At 52.2% G+C, this 12156-nt stretch overlaps 1 protein-coding gene across 9 annotated transcripts in view; it reads left to right on the forward strand.

Moving 5' to 3' along the window:
* Window positions 1–11578, forward strand: part of LOC142893251 (rho GTPase-activating protein 23-like) — a 52397-nt gene extending 40819 nt beyond the window's left edge. For 3 of the 9 annotated variants that reach the window (XM_076033642.1, XM_076033639.1, XM_076033636.1), the window contains exons 5-24: window positions 191–269; window positions 701–761; window positions 1207–2755; window positions 3768–3932; window positions 4594–4702; window positions 4794–4833; window positions 4925–5062; window positions 5448–5756; window positions 5846–5907; window positions 6209–6315; window positions 6672–6784; window positions 7235–7387; window positions 7487–7565; window positions 7684–7757; window positions 7849–7938; window positions 8301–8426; window positions 8517–8561; window positions 8659–8752; window positions 10096–10127; window positions 10234–11578. In XM_076033642.1, coding sequence (XP_075889757.1) covers window positions 191–269; window positions 701–761; window positions 1207–2755; window positions 3768–3932; window positions 4594–4702; window positions 4794–4833; window positions 4925–5062; window positions 5448–5756; window positions 5846–5907; window positions 6209–6315; window positions 6672–6784; window positions 7235–7387; window positions 7487–7565; window positions 7684–7757; window positions 7849–7938; window positions 8301–8426; window positions 8517–8561; window positions 8659–8752; window positions 10096–10127; window positions 10234–11082 — 4274 coding nt within the window. In that variant the 3' untranslated portion in view covers window positions 11083–11578. Of the gene's footprint in view, window positions 1–190; window positions 270–700; window positions 762–1206; window positions 2756–3767; window positions 3933–4593; window positions 4703–4793; window positions 4834–4924; window positions 5063–5447; window positions 5757–5845; window positions 5908–6208; window positions 6316–6671; window positions 6785–7234; window positions 7388–7486; window positions 7566–7683; window positions 7758–7848; window positions 7939–8300; window positions 8427–8516; window positions 8562–8658; window positions 8753–9764; window positions 9790–10095; window positions 10128–10233 lie in introns of all 9 variants that reach the window. The other 6 variants (XM_076033644.1, XM_076033638.1, XM_076033637.1 and 3 more) reach the window with 6 other exon arrangements.
* Window positions 11579–12156: the final 578 nt, after the last annotated feature.

The raw sequence follows: 12156 nt of genomic DNA on the forward strand, positions 1-12156 counted from the left end.
TCAGACAGTTTTGTTTCAAAAATGAGACAAGCGTGATTTAAACACTCAATAAATACAATGCACAAACAATGCAAAATGCAGCATTTATATTATGCATTATGCCAGTTTGGTCTAAAGTCAGAAGGACAATGAATTATTATTGTTATTATCTTACATGTGTTTATGTGTGGCTGTCTATGTGTACATACAGGGGACAGACTGGTGAAGGTGAATGGGGAGACTGTTCTGGGGAAAACATACTCACAAGTCATCGCTCTGATCCAGAACAGGTGAGACGCCTGCCTGATTTTCTTTTCTGAGGCCTTGTCCACGCGTGTCAGAATGTTTTAAAATGTGACTTTTTCCTAAAAGTCCAAATCAGAATTCACATTATGTCACAACCAATGGGATTCCTCATGAAAAGGCTTCCCAAGTCGTAGTTTGCAAAACAAAATCCATTTCAGTCCAGTGGAAAAAGTGACATCACTGCTCAGATTCTACGTGTCCACTGTTGCCTCTTTGTGTGACTGAGCAGCGACTCAGCCTCACTGTCTGACCCAACAAATGAATCACTTTTTATTTTCAGGTTTGCTGCAGCTTGTTTTCCAAAAGAGTTATAGATTTCAGCCAGCCGCTAACGCACAAAACAAACCCAAACTCATTATTTTAGTTTCAAACCCCGTGCTTTTGCCCATAAATGTCTTTCTTTTCTTTTTTGCAGCGAAAACATCTTGGAGCTCTCTATTATGCCGAAAAACGAGGATGTGTTGCAGTTGGTAAGTGTGAGTATTGTCCTCTTTCTATTTTCTCCTCTCTCCTTTCTCTCTCCTTGTTGCATTGTGTTGCCACAGCTGCAGGCTGGGCTGTTCCCACCATAGCAAGGATTACGTGTTCAATGAGTTTGCCTTTGATTTTACACTTTATTTTTTCCGGATTAGCAAGAAGATCTGTCTATAAATGTGTTTTGAAAGCATTCAGTGATTTGCAGTGAGGCCAGAATAGAGCGCCAGAGTGCTGTCGATACGGCAAGATTGCAAATGTTTGCGGTAAATTGCAACAAACTTTTAACAAACACGAGCTAGCGTCTGCGTAGGGCAAAGCCAGGAATGCTGTTTGCATGGTGCACGGTGCGTCTGCCTGACTCAGCCCTCCAGCTCTCCCTGCAGCCTCTCAGCGCTCTGTCCATGGTTGTGTTCACGCTGGTGTCCCTGACCCTCTGGCCCTCAGGCGTACTCCCAGGATGCCTACCTGAAAGGCAACGAGCCATATTCGGGCGAAGCCCAGAACCTCCCTGAGCCGCCGCCGCTCTGCTACCCCGCCAACAAGACCGGCTCCTCCGCTGGGCCTCCGCCGCAGCTGCCGGGCCACGGCCTCCACAGCCCCCTGGACAACTGGCAGTGCAGACCGAGCCCCGCCGCCACCGCCGCCACCGCCTCCTCCCCGCTGGACAACCGCCAAGCTGCCGCTGCCGCCGCCGCCGCCGCCGCCGCCGCCTCCACCCCGACCTCCGGCTGGCCCGGCGGTCCGGAGGACTCCGGCAGCCGCCTGGGGCGCCACCGCGGCCGCTCCTCCTCCGCCGCCAACGCGTTGGACTTCCACTTCGCCAACCACAACGCCGCCATCGCCTCGGCCACCCTGCCGCCGCCGCGCAGGAGCGCTGTGGCGCCGCAGCCGCCGACTCGCACGCACGCCGACGCCCTCTGCCACCAGGCGCTGGCCGACTGGTACTACAGCCAGGCGGAGTCTGCCGAGCGCATGTCGCCGCGACACCGCAGCGTGTCGCAGGACCGGCTGGCGGAGCTCGGACTGGGGCTAGCGCTCGGGCCCGCGCCGGCGTACGCCGCCGTTAGCGAACATCGCAGGAGGGAAACCCTGCTGTTCCACCACCAGCAGGCGGCAGCCGCCGCCGCCGCCTCCACCGTCGCCTCCCGCGACTCCTTCTGGCTGGGAGGCTGGGCCGGCGGAGCACCAGTACCGGCGGCCCCGCTGGCGGCCAGCAAGTCGTGTTCGGAGAGTCTGCTGGCGGCGTACGCCGAGTACGAGCACAACTACGGCCGCTCGGTGGAAACACTGGCCAGAGCCGCCGCGCTGGTGCCGCCGCAGCGCTACGACTCCCCCTCTCCCTTCTCCCCCCACGCCGCCCAGCCCGGCGAGGCCAAAGCGTCCGCGGGGTATCGCCACCAACAGATGGCTGCCGCCGCCGCCTCCACCACGACGCCCCCTGGTGGCGGCAGGCAGTCGGGCCAGCAGGTGGCCGAGCCCCAGACGAGGCGGATGAAGGAGGAGGAGCTGGCGGTCTACAGCAGGAGCTACAGCCCCCCACCACCACCGCCCTCCTCCTCATCCCCCTCCTCCGCCGCCACCTCCTCCTCTCGGAAGGCCGGCCCCCTCCTGCAGCAGGCCCACTCCTTCAGAGAGCCCGCCCACAGGGGGGGCGTGGCCCTCAGGCCCCAGTCCACTCCGGCCCTGTCCGAGTCGGTGGAGGACCAAAGGCCCCCGACGGCGGCGGCGGCGGTGATGCTGGGCGACAGCAGGGAGGTGGCGTCCCCCATCTCCCTCAGCCAGGAAGTGGTCCTGAGGCAGAAGCCCCCGCCGGGCCGCCGGACGCCCATCCAGGCCCTCAGACACTCCCACTACTGCACGCCCGTGGAGTCGCCCGAGCCGCCCGAGCCGGAGACCCCGTCGCCCGTGGCCGCAGGGCCCGGCTCCCACCGCGGGGCCAACGGTAGCCTGGCAAAGCATGCGTTCAACTCCCTGTCCTCTATCCCCTTCATAGGTCAGTGACGCTCTCTCTGTAGCAACGGACCCGGTGGGATGCAGGGGGGGGGGTGATGTAAAAAAAAAAGGAAAGATTCATTTCGAGTGTCTAGCGTCCGTTGCTACAGAGCATTTCAATATTTCACTGTTCTTTGTATTTCCACACGTTTTAATCCTTTACTACATTTTCCGTGCATTTGCTCGTTTGTGTGCCGTGCTCCATCTCCAGTGTGTCACTCGTGTAGGAAAACTGAATGTTAAATGTTGTTTGGTGTCTTCTGAATGTTTACGGTGTACCTTTACAAAAGTAGAATGACTCCCCCCCCCACCCCCCCTCGGCTTTAGGTCGTATCTTATGTTCTGTAAACATATTACAAAGCATCGGAGGAAACATTTTTAGTTCTTCCATTTGAACTAAGCAGATCAGATCAGATCACAAGCGTTTATTTTGACACTTGCAGTCTCTTCTTGGTGATGTTGTGACGCAAAATACAGATGCAAGGCAGTGAGGTTTGTTTATTTGTTTACTTATTTATTTGAAATTGGTGGTGAAATTGGGTGGGAAAATATCCGCCCATTTCTGAACTAATGAGCTGCTTCAGTCGTCAGAAGAACAGAGCTGCTGTATTACCTCCATAAGCGAGCTGCACCTGTTTCATGAGGCATATATTTGTGCCTGGTGCTGTTTTCGCCTCGGTGCTTTGGACATATGCAGCGATTTTCTTTCCGAACCGTCTCCCTTTAATTGCATCTGTGCCAGCGCGACAGCAGTGGAGACTGTCCTGCAGTCCTGGCCGTAGCTGCCCTTCACTTCCTGCCCCGCGTTTGAGTTTTGCGTCATCAGACACAATCAGTTGACTGAGACCAAACCATTTATTCCCCCCCCACACATTATTCCACAGGCCAAGAGTGGTTGTAGATGCGGCTCAGTCACACTAACATGCCCTCTGGGCATAGTTTCCTTCCTTGTCGCCTGACTGTCTTGAAGCACTTGTGGCCTTTTGTGGTAAACCTGTGCTGATGACTTGCAGATGAAGCCACCAGTCCTAATAGTGACCTTAAGGCCTGCTATGTGCCAGCGTGCTCTGTGGTGTCCAGCTCCCAGGCCTCCCCCGCGGCCGCCCTCACCTCCACCTCTGTCTCCCCCACTCTGTCTTCCATCTCCCCCCCTGTCCGACTCCGCTCTCGGGACTGCAGTGAGTCTCACTCGCCCACTCAAACCACTCAAAGGGACAAACTAATACAGTGCGCAGTATCATTTTAGTGTCTTCAGAGCTAAAATTAAAAAAAAAAAAAAAAGTCAGTCATTTAGTCTCATTGTACAAAAATGCACATTTCAATAAAAATGACCTCGTCTGGTCACTTTTCTTGGCTCACTAAAGGGAATGAAGCGCAGCAAATGCAGACATTTAATGGTTTTATTGCAGTACGTTATCAACATCTTGAATGATTTTTGAATAAAAAATCTTAATAGTTTCCCAACTTGCTGACAATTGATTATAAGATGGAGCTTCTCCTGGCTCATCAGTTGGCAGAATTAGTCGATCCTGCTGTCTTTCAAATTGAAGAGATTTCAGAATCGAGTCTGCCCCTAGTGTGCATTAGGTGCATGGGCTAAACTGTAATCAATTTGCTCATTTTTCATTAGCAGCTGGCACAAATACTAACCCCCGCCCCTCACTCCTCCACCTGTCTGTCGTCACACTGAAAATTCTAATCACGACTCATTCATCACTAATTGTCAGTTTTTACATGTTGACCATTTCATGCATATATTTTATTTACATTTTTTTTTCACTTCAGTTGTTTCCCACTCTCTCCTCTGCTGCTCCACTGACTTGGCCTTTCCCTCCACAGGCAGCATCAAAGGCCGGCGCTCGTCTTACCTGCTGGCCATCACCACTGAGAGGTCCAAGTCCTGTGACGAGGGTCTCAACACCTTCAGGGACGAAGGCCGCGTGTTTTCGTGAGTCTGATGTTTCGGGAGTCTCCCACGAGCTGCGAAACTTTCCAACGCTTTGACCTCATGCACTTGTGTTTCTCTCTCTGCTCTACAGCAAACTTCCAAAAAGAGTGAAAAGCTTCTTCACTGATGGGGTGAGTCCTCACGCACTCATGCTTCTCCTTCCGCCTCTCCTGCAGCGGTCAGAGAATTCACCCTTTGCTCCCTTCAAACCTGTGCTTGCAGTCCCTGGAGAGCCTGCGGGCCCAGGAAGAGGCCCGGTCCAAGCGCCACTCCACCTCCGAACTGGGAACCATCACCTTCAGCGACGTACGCAAGGAGGGCTGGCTGCACTATAAGCAGATCCTCACGGAGAAGGGAAAGGTACGACGCTGCAGAGAACATGTTCTGTACATGGACGTCGATGAGTCATGGTCACGGAGGCGGATGATTCGCTGTGGTGACCCCTGAGGGGAAGAGCCAGAGGGACAGGAAGTGGCGGAGAGAGGGGAGCAGAGAAAACAACAACATCAGCTGTGATCTGTCACTGTTTGTTAAGTCAGGCCGCGTCACTCGATATGAATGTCTGACATCAGCTTTTCAAATGCAGAACATTAATAGTAAGAAAGGAAACAGGGTCCTGGGTGGCGCCTTTCTCCGACACACCTGTTCCTTTGGAAGTGCTGAGATTCCTTCATGAGTTTTGGAAAATCTTTAAAAAAAAAAAAAAATTTAAATGCTTTCTCATTTGTTTTTTCGCCCGCTGCAGAAAGTGGGCGGCGGCATCCGACCGTGGAAGCGCGTCTTCTCCGTGCTGCGCTCCCACTCCCTCTTCCTCTACAAGGACAAGCGGGAGGCGGTGCTGCACGGCGCCGGCGCCGGCCCCGGCCAGGACGAGCATCCTCCCATCAGCATCCGAGGCTGCCTCATCGACATCGCCTACAGCGAGACCAAGCGCAAGCACACGCTGCGGCTGACCACGCAGGACTTCTGCGAGTACCTGCTGCAGGCCGAGAGCAGGGACGACATGCTGGCCTGGATCAAGGTCATCCGGGAGAACAGCAAGATCGACAACGAGGTCAGAGTGGCGGACCAGGGCGGGCGGGCGGGCGGGCGGGCACGTACGGACGTGCGCTGATCCGATGCGAAATGTCCGTCTCTCTGCAGGAGATCGGCTTCTCCAGACAGGCGCTCATCAACAAGAAGCTGAACGACTACAGGAAGCACAGGTCGGCCCAGGGCGGGTATATTTAGCCAGCCTGGCGCTTAATGACAAGCGTCTCCTGGCCTTCAGTGTAATTGGGACTAACTCGGCCCTCTGGGCTTCCAGCCTGTCACAAACCATATCCTAAAATGCACGTTCCCAAAACAAAGACAAAAAAAAAAAAAAAAAGAGCATCTGTTTCTTATGACCTCAAATTGAGTTCACCAGAAGCCCTCCCAAAAGCCTTCAGAATGACCATCCTGCTGAAGGCACCGCGTGACCATCCTTACATCCCCGTGAAGTTGTCTCTCTCTCTCTTCGGACAGTCTGACGGGAAACAAGCCCGAGACGTCGCCCCGAGCCCATCGCATGATGCCTCCCTTCCTCCTGGCCAAGACCGACAACCTGTCGGTCAACCGAACCTCCAGAAGCGGTGGGTACAAATTCTAGTCTAGTGGTTAAAAACAAAACACAACAGTGGGATGATTTCAGTATGGTTGAAACACTGGGCTCCCCATCCTCACCCGCCATTCACTCTCTCCCCTTTGGGAAATAACCAGCCTAATAGGCGGTGACCAATGACTGTATGTGATGATGTCGCAAAGTATGTATATACACGTGAACATGCGTGTACGTACAGAGTACTACTCATTTATACTATTCATTGTAAGTACTGCTGTTTTTTGGAGAGACGCTGCAACAAAATGTTGTGCTGTGTGCACTTTGTATATCTGTATCTGAACTCTTCTGATAGAAATGCTTTTTGTTTGTGTGTGTGTGTGTCCTCAGACGACAACAAGGCGCTGTGGGGCATCAACATCATGAAGAAGGCCAAGAAGCCCGGCAGTCCCAAGGCGTTCGGTGTGCGTCTGGAGGACTGTCAGCCTGCCCTCAACCACAAAGTGAGACCCCTCTGTGTTTTCATGATTTCATTTTTTTTTCTGCATTCATCAGCAGAGTGATTCATTCACACGGTGAAACCCTCTCTCTCTCTCTCAAGAAAAAAAAAAAAAAAAAAACCCTACTTCTGTCTGAAAGACTCAGATCTGTTGGTCCGGTTGGTTTTCTTCCCACCGTCGAAATAACACATCAGACACTTTTGGTCAGTTTGACCCGAAGTGACTCGGGACTAACCATCCATTCTGATCCTGCAATTTCATTGTACATAATGTCATGTAATGACAGTAAAGCCGCTTCAACTTCGCTCTCGACCGAACTCTGACTTTATAATTTTCCACTTTTTTCCCCCCGCGCTCTTCCGCTCTTCCTTCTGTCTCCTTTGATGCCTCTCTCCTTCCTCTCTGACCGGTTGCCACTCTTCCAACGTGCCTTGTCCTGCCGCTTCCCCGCAGTTTGTCCCTCTGATCGTGGAGATGTGCTGCGGCGTGGTCGAAGCCACCGGCTTGGAGTACACGGGCATCTACCGCGTGCCGGGCAACAACGCCATGGTGTCCAACCTGCAGGAGCATCTCAACAAGGGCCTGGACATCAACGCGGCCGAGGAGGTGCGACATAAAATAAAAAACAAAACAAAAAAAACCCTTCTTTAAGAGTCTGTTGACTTGGATTTGTAGCGATAACGTCACCTCTCTGTGCCTGCGCAGAGGTGGCAGGACCTGAACGTCATCAGCAGCCTGCTGAAATCCTTCTTCCGGAAGCTGCCCGAGCCGCTCTTCACCGACGGTGAGACCAAATATCGCTGGTTTCCTGTGCAGAGCCGCCCGCATGAAGGGCTAACGGCTGGAGTCGCGACAAATCTGGCGAGATGTTGTTTTTGACTTTGTGCCTGCCGCGTTCACAGATAAATACAACGATTTCATCGACGCCAACCGGATAGAGGACGCAGAAGATCGACTGAAGACCATGAAGAAACTGGTACTGAGTCGAGAAGCAGGCAGAACTCCGGGTTTGTCGTGCAGGCTGTTTTGTATCCCATCGGAATTCTTTACACCCTTTTGTTTTACAGCTTCATGACCTCCCAGATCACTATTTCCACACGATGAAGTTCTTGGTCGGCCACCTGAAGAAAGTGGCAGACAACTCTGAAAAGAATAAGGTACACAAAACACCAAAGGCTGCGTTCAGACTGCAGGCGAATCTGATTCAAATCAGATTCATTCTCAAATCCGATTGTAGGGCTGACTTGTCCACACTGTTTTCACCAAGTGTCCAAATGGGATCAGGCTCTGTTCAAACTGGGTCACATTACTGACCGAATGCGATTTGAAACCACCTCCCGAAGGTGGTTTCAAATGGTTTCATGTGAGCTGTGACTGTTCAGACTTACGAAGGAGCCATCCGGTTTCAACCTGGATGGGCTGAAAATCGGATTTTGGCTGGGCAGTCTGAACGCGGCCAAAGTGCAGAACAAAGGTGAAGATTTTTTTCTGGCTCACAGTCTTCGTATTTGTCCCCCAGATGGAGCCGAGAAACTTGGCCCTGGTGTTCGGTCCCACTCTGGTCCGGACGTCGGAGGACAACATGACCGACATGGTCACCCACATGCCCGACCGATATAAAATAGTGGAGACGCTCATCCTGCACGTGAGGACTGACGTTGGCGCTGGTGAATGTTGGTGTGTGTGTGTTGCCCTCGACATCAGGCAGTGACGCTGTGTCCTCTCGCTCCAACAGCACGACTGGTTCTTCGGCCAGGGACAGCTGGACAAGGAAGAGAAGGTACGGCGGGGAGCGGCCGCGATCTGGCAAGAAACATTAAATATTTTCATTTTCCTCACGTCTCTTACTTGCATTTTTTTTTTTTTTTTGTTCCCAGGCCCCCGAGGACAAACGGGACATGCAGCCCGTTCCCAACATTGATCATCTCCTGTCCAACATTGGCAGGGCAGGCATGCCTGGAGAGGCATCAGGTGAGAGCTGTGCTCTAATGTCAGCGGCAACTTGACCTTCAGTGACACAAACCAGAGGCAGAGAAGCTCAACTTGGGACATTATGTTATATGAGTTCATCAGTATACAGGGGTGTCCCAAAAACTTTGACATCATTTTAAAAGCAATTATCTTGAAAACTCTAGCTCAATGCCTCGCTCAATGCAATTGAACAGTTGAGGTGTTGAACGTCATAAGTCAACTGGCTGTGCCGTGTCACCACTGGGTGACTGTGTGCAAGCATATATTTCAAATGCGTAAAATGACTTCTCTGTTGAGGTGATCGGCATGGCTCAACCTGAAAACCGAACAAAAATAAAATATTAAGTATAACATAATACATAATATAACATAACATAATACCTTGATCTGTTTCTATACATTCCGGGAAAATTTTATGTCAAGAATTGCCAAAATTATTGGCCTGCGAAATTATGTCAAATTTTTTGGACACCCTGTATGTTTAAATTTTGTGATAATATATGTTAATAAGATAAAATATGTTAATAATATATTTTATAAGTTAATCAATAAGTTGACCTGTCACTTCACCAACCTTTTATGACAATGATTTGTGTCTCTATCCTTTCATGGAACTCCGCAAAAAAGCTTGACAGTGTGTTAAAACAAAACGTTCTGGAGGGCTGACCCTTTGTGATGTCACAAGGGGAATATATGTATATATATATATATATATATATTTCTATATATATAGATGATGATCTGCATGGTAACTTGGAGAAAACATATGTTAAAGTATTGTGTTTGTGACACCCCGACAAGCTAACCCGCTAACGTTAGCATGCTAACAAGCTAGTTCTGACACCCCACACACACACATAACAATCTGGACTCTTAATTTTAATGCCGCCGTCCTGTGGCCATGGTCTCTTTGCTTTCTATTAATTTCCTTTGCACAAACCCGCTCTAATGTTTCTGACTCTGAATCTCTCTTTTCTCCCTCTCCTGGACTTTCCTGCACCTCCCTCTTTAGCTGAGACACTGGATCAGCCTCTTCGGTAGGACCGGGTCTCCCTCCGTGTTTTGCGTTTTTTTGCCGTGCTCGTCGTCCCCACCCGTGTCCATGCTCATTATCACCACCTGTTGCCGCCATCTCGCCGGTTCACCGTCCGTCCCCCCCGTCACACCCACCCTCCCTCAGAGAGAGAGACTCTCCATGGTGTGAATGGCTAGAATCCATTACCACGGTTGTGTGCATGAGCGTGTGCCGTGTCCTGCCAGCCGTCGCACTGCTCTACCTGCTCTTACCTGCTTCCTCCTACCCCCCCCTGCCCCCCCCTCGCCCCCCCTTCTGTTCTGTTCAGATTCCACCACCAGCGATTCTCTTAAGTCAAAGGTAAGTCAGCCACCAATCACTTTCCACGTCCAGGTCGTGGCCAACGATTGACTTTATTCAAGTCTGTCCTTTTTTTTATTTAATTTTTTTTAAACATTTTTTCAAGATTTCTTCCGCCTCCAAGAAAGAGCTGAACGCCAGGGACTTCCTCCCCATGTCCATCATCTCGGCCGTGACCCGCAAACGGAAAAAATGCCTCAGCGTCCACCTGCCGGGCAGCAGCGCCGAGGAGGACTCGGAACACGAACCGGTGAAGACCAGCAACTGCAGAGGGGGGGGAGGAGGGGGGGAGGTGAACCAACAGCAGCAGGAGGAAGAAGAGCGAGGAGGGGACGAAGGCCAGGCGGCCGATGAAGAGCACAAGACTCCGAGAAAAGAAAGAAAGGGTGGAAAGGAGGCGGGTCCGAGCGAGGAGGGGAAGACGGACGTCAGGAACGGAGCGGCGCCCCCCCCGCGGGTCCGGACCGGCACCCTGGCCGGCACTCTGCCGGTCCGGACCCGGCGGGACGGGCCCGTCTGGATCCGCCCGGCCCAGCGGCCCCCCGCCCAGCGGGCCGACTGGAGCCAGCCGGTGCCGCTCCGCCACAGGAAGCCTCGGGGGGGCCGCACCAGGGCCGTGTCCATGACCCTGGAGCTGGAGGTGGGCCGGAGCGAAGCCGAGCTGGTCCCCGAGGGGGGAGGGATCCCTTCAGGTCGGCGCGGACGTGCCGCCGCCGCCGCCACCACCCCCCGTCGGATGGCGGGTTCCCTCCCGCGGTTGGCTCACGGAGCTCCGCCCCCATCTTCCTCCTCCTCTTCCTCATCCTCCCCTACCCGCCCCCCCTCGGCATGGATGGGTGCGGGGATCCAGGGCCCCTCCTCCTCCTCCTCCTCCGCTGTGGTGCTGAGGAGGTCGACGACCCTGGACCCCCGGGACAAGACTAAAGCCTGGCGTCGGCACACCATCATAGTCTGAGCAGCAGGGGTCTGTCGCGATGCTTTTAGGCCTCGTCGACGCACATGTGGGTGTTTTTTATTCGTTTTTTTCCTCCCCCCCTCAACATATGTAGCTTCTGTTCTACGCAGTTTGGCCTTTTTCGTACAGACAAAAAATGAGTTTGCTAAAAACTGGGCTGGGGGAAAAGCCTCTCAAGGCTACTGGACTTTATTGCTTGAATACAGAAAAGGCAATTGTTGTTTTTTTGTTTTTTTTGCCCATTTTTGTTTGATGTTGCAGTCTGTGTGTGTGAACTTGTTTCATGCCACCTCCTCTCCTCGGCAACACCCAACAAAAAACCTCGCTAACCTTTCCAGCAAGATATACGTACATATATGTATGTGTATATATGTATACATACTGTATATGTATGCGTATATATGTGTGTGTATATACATATATATACATATATACACACACGCGCGCACGCACACACACACACACACACACACACACACACACACACACACACACACACACACACACACACACACACACACACACACACACATCCAGTGAATTGTAAAGCTACTGAGCTGGTAGATTGAGGAACTGAGGCGTCTCGTGGCGCTTTGCTTCCCCTCGGTCTTCCAGTGTCAAGTTCAGAAGTGGCTCCGCGCCACTGTCACTCTGTGCAGACGGCTCCCCCTGGTGTTGGGCCGTTGTTTTCGGGAGGCGATGATCTGCCGATCGATGTGGTTTGTGCTTGGTGTTTTGTGACAGCCTGCACATGCGGTGCTACGTCGGTGAGATGATTGAGGAATGCAAAAAAAAAAATGTGTTTCTAAACGTACCCATGTACGTGTGGACGAGGGCGGCCGCAACATGACCTCTCTGGAAGTGAGTCCCCCCTCACATTGTTTGTTAGCACTTGAAGGGTTACGTTCCAAAATGAGAATGACCCAGTTTCTCCCCAAGAGATTTTTTTTTTTTTTTTTTTAGGATAAAATTGATGTTCTGTATTTCTATTTCTATTTTTGGGGGTGGGGGGTGGGGGGGGAATAATTGTGGTTATGAATAGCCAGTGTTCTAAACAGAGCCAAGCGTCCAACT

This window comes from Nelusetta ayraudi, unplaced genomic scaffold, assembly GCF_046127955.1.
Source record: "Nelusetta ayraudi isolate G7.1 ecotype Tasmania unplaced genomic scaffold, CSIRO-AGI_Nayr_v1 ptg000042l, whole genome shotgun sequence".
In the NCBI taxonomy this organism is placed as follows: Eukaryota; Metazoa; Chordata; class Actinopteri; order Tetraodontiformes; family Monacanthidae; genus Nelusetta; species Nelusetta ayraudi.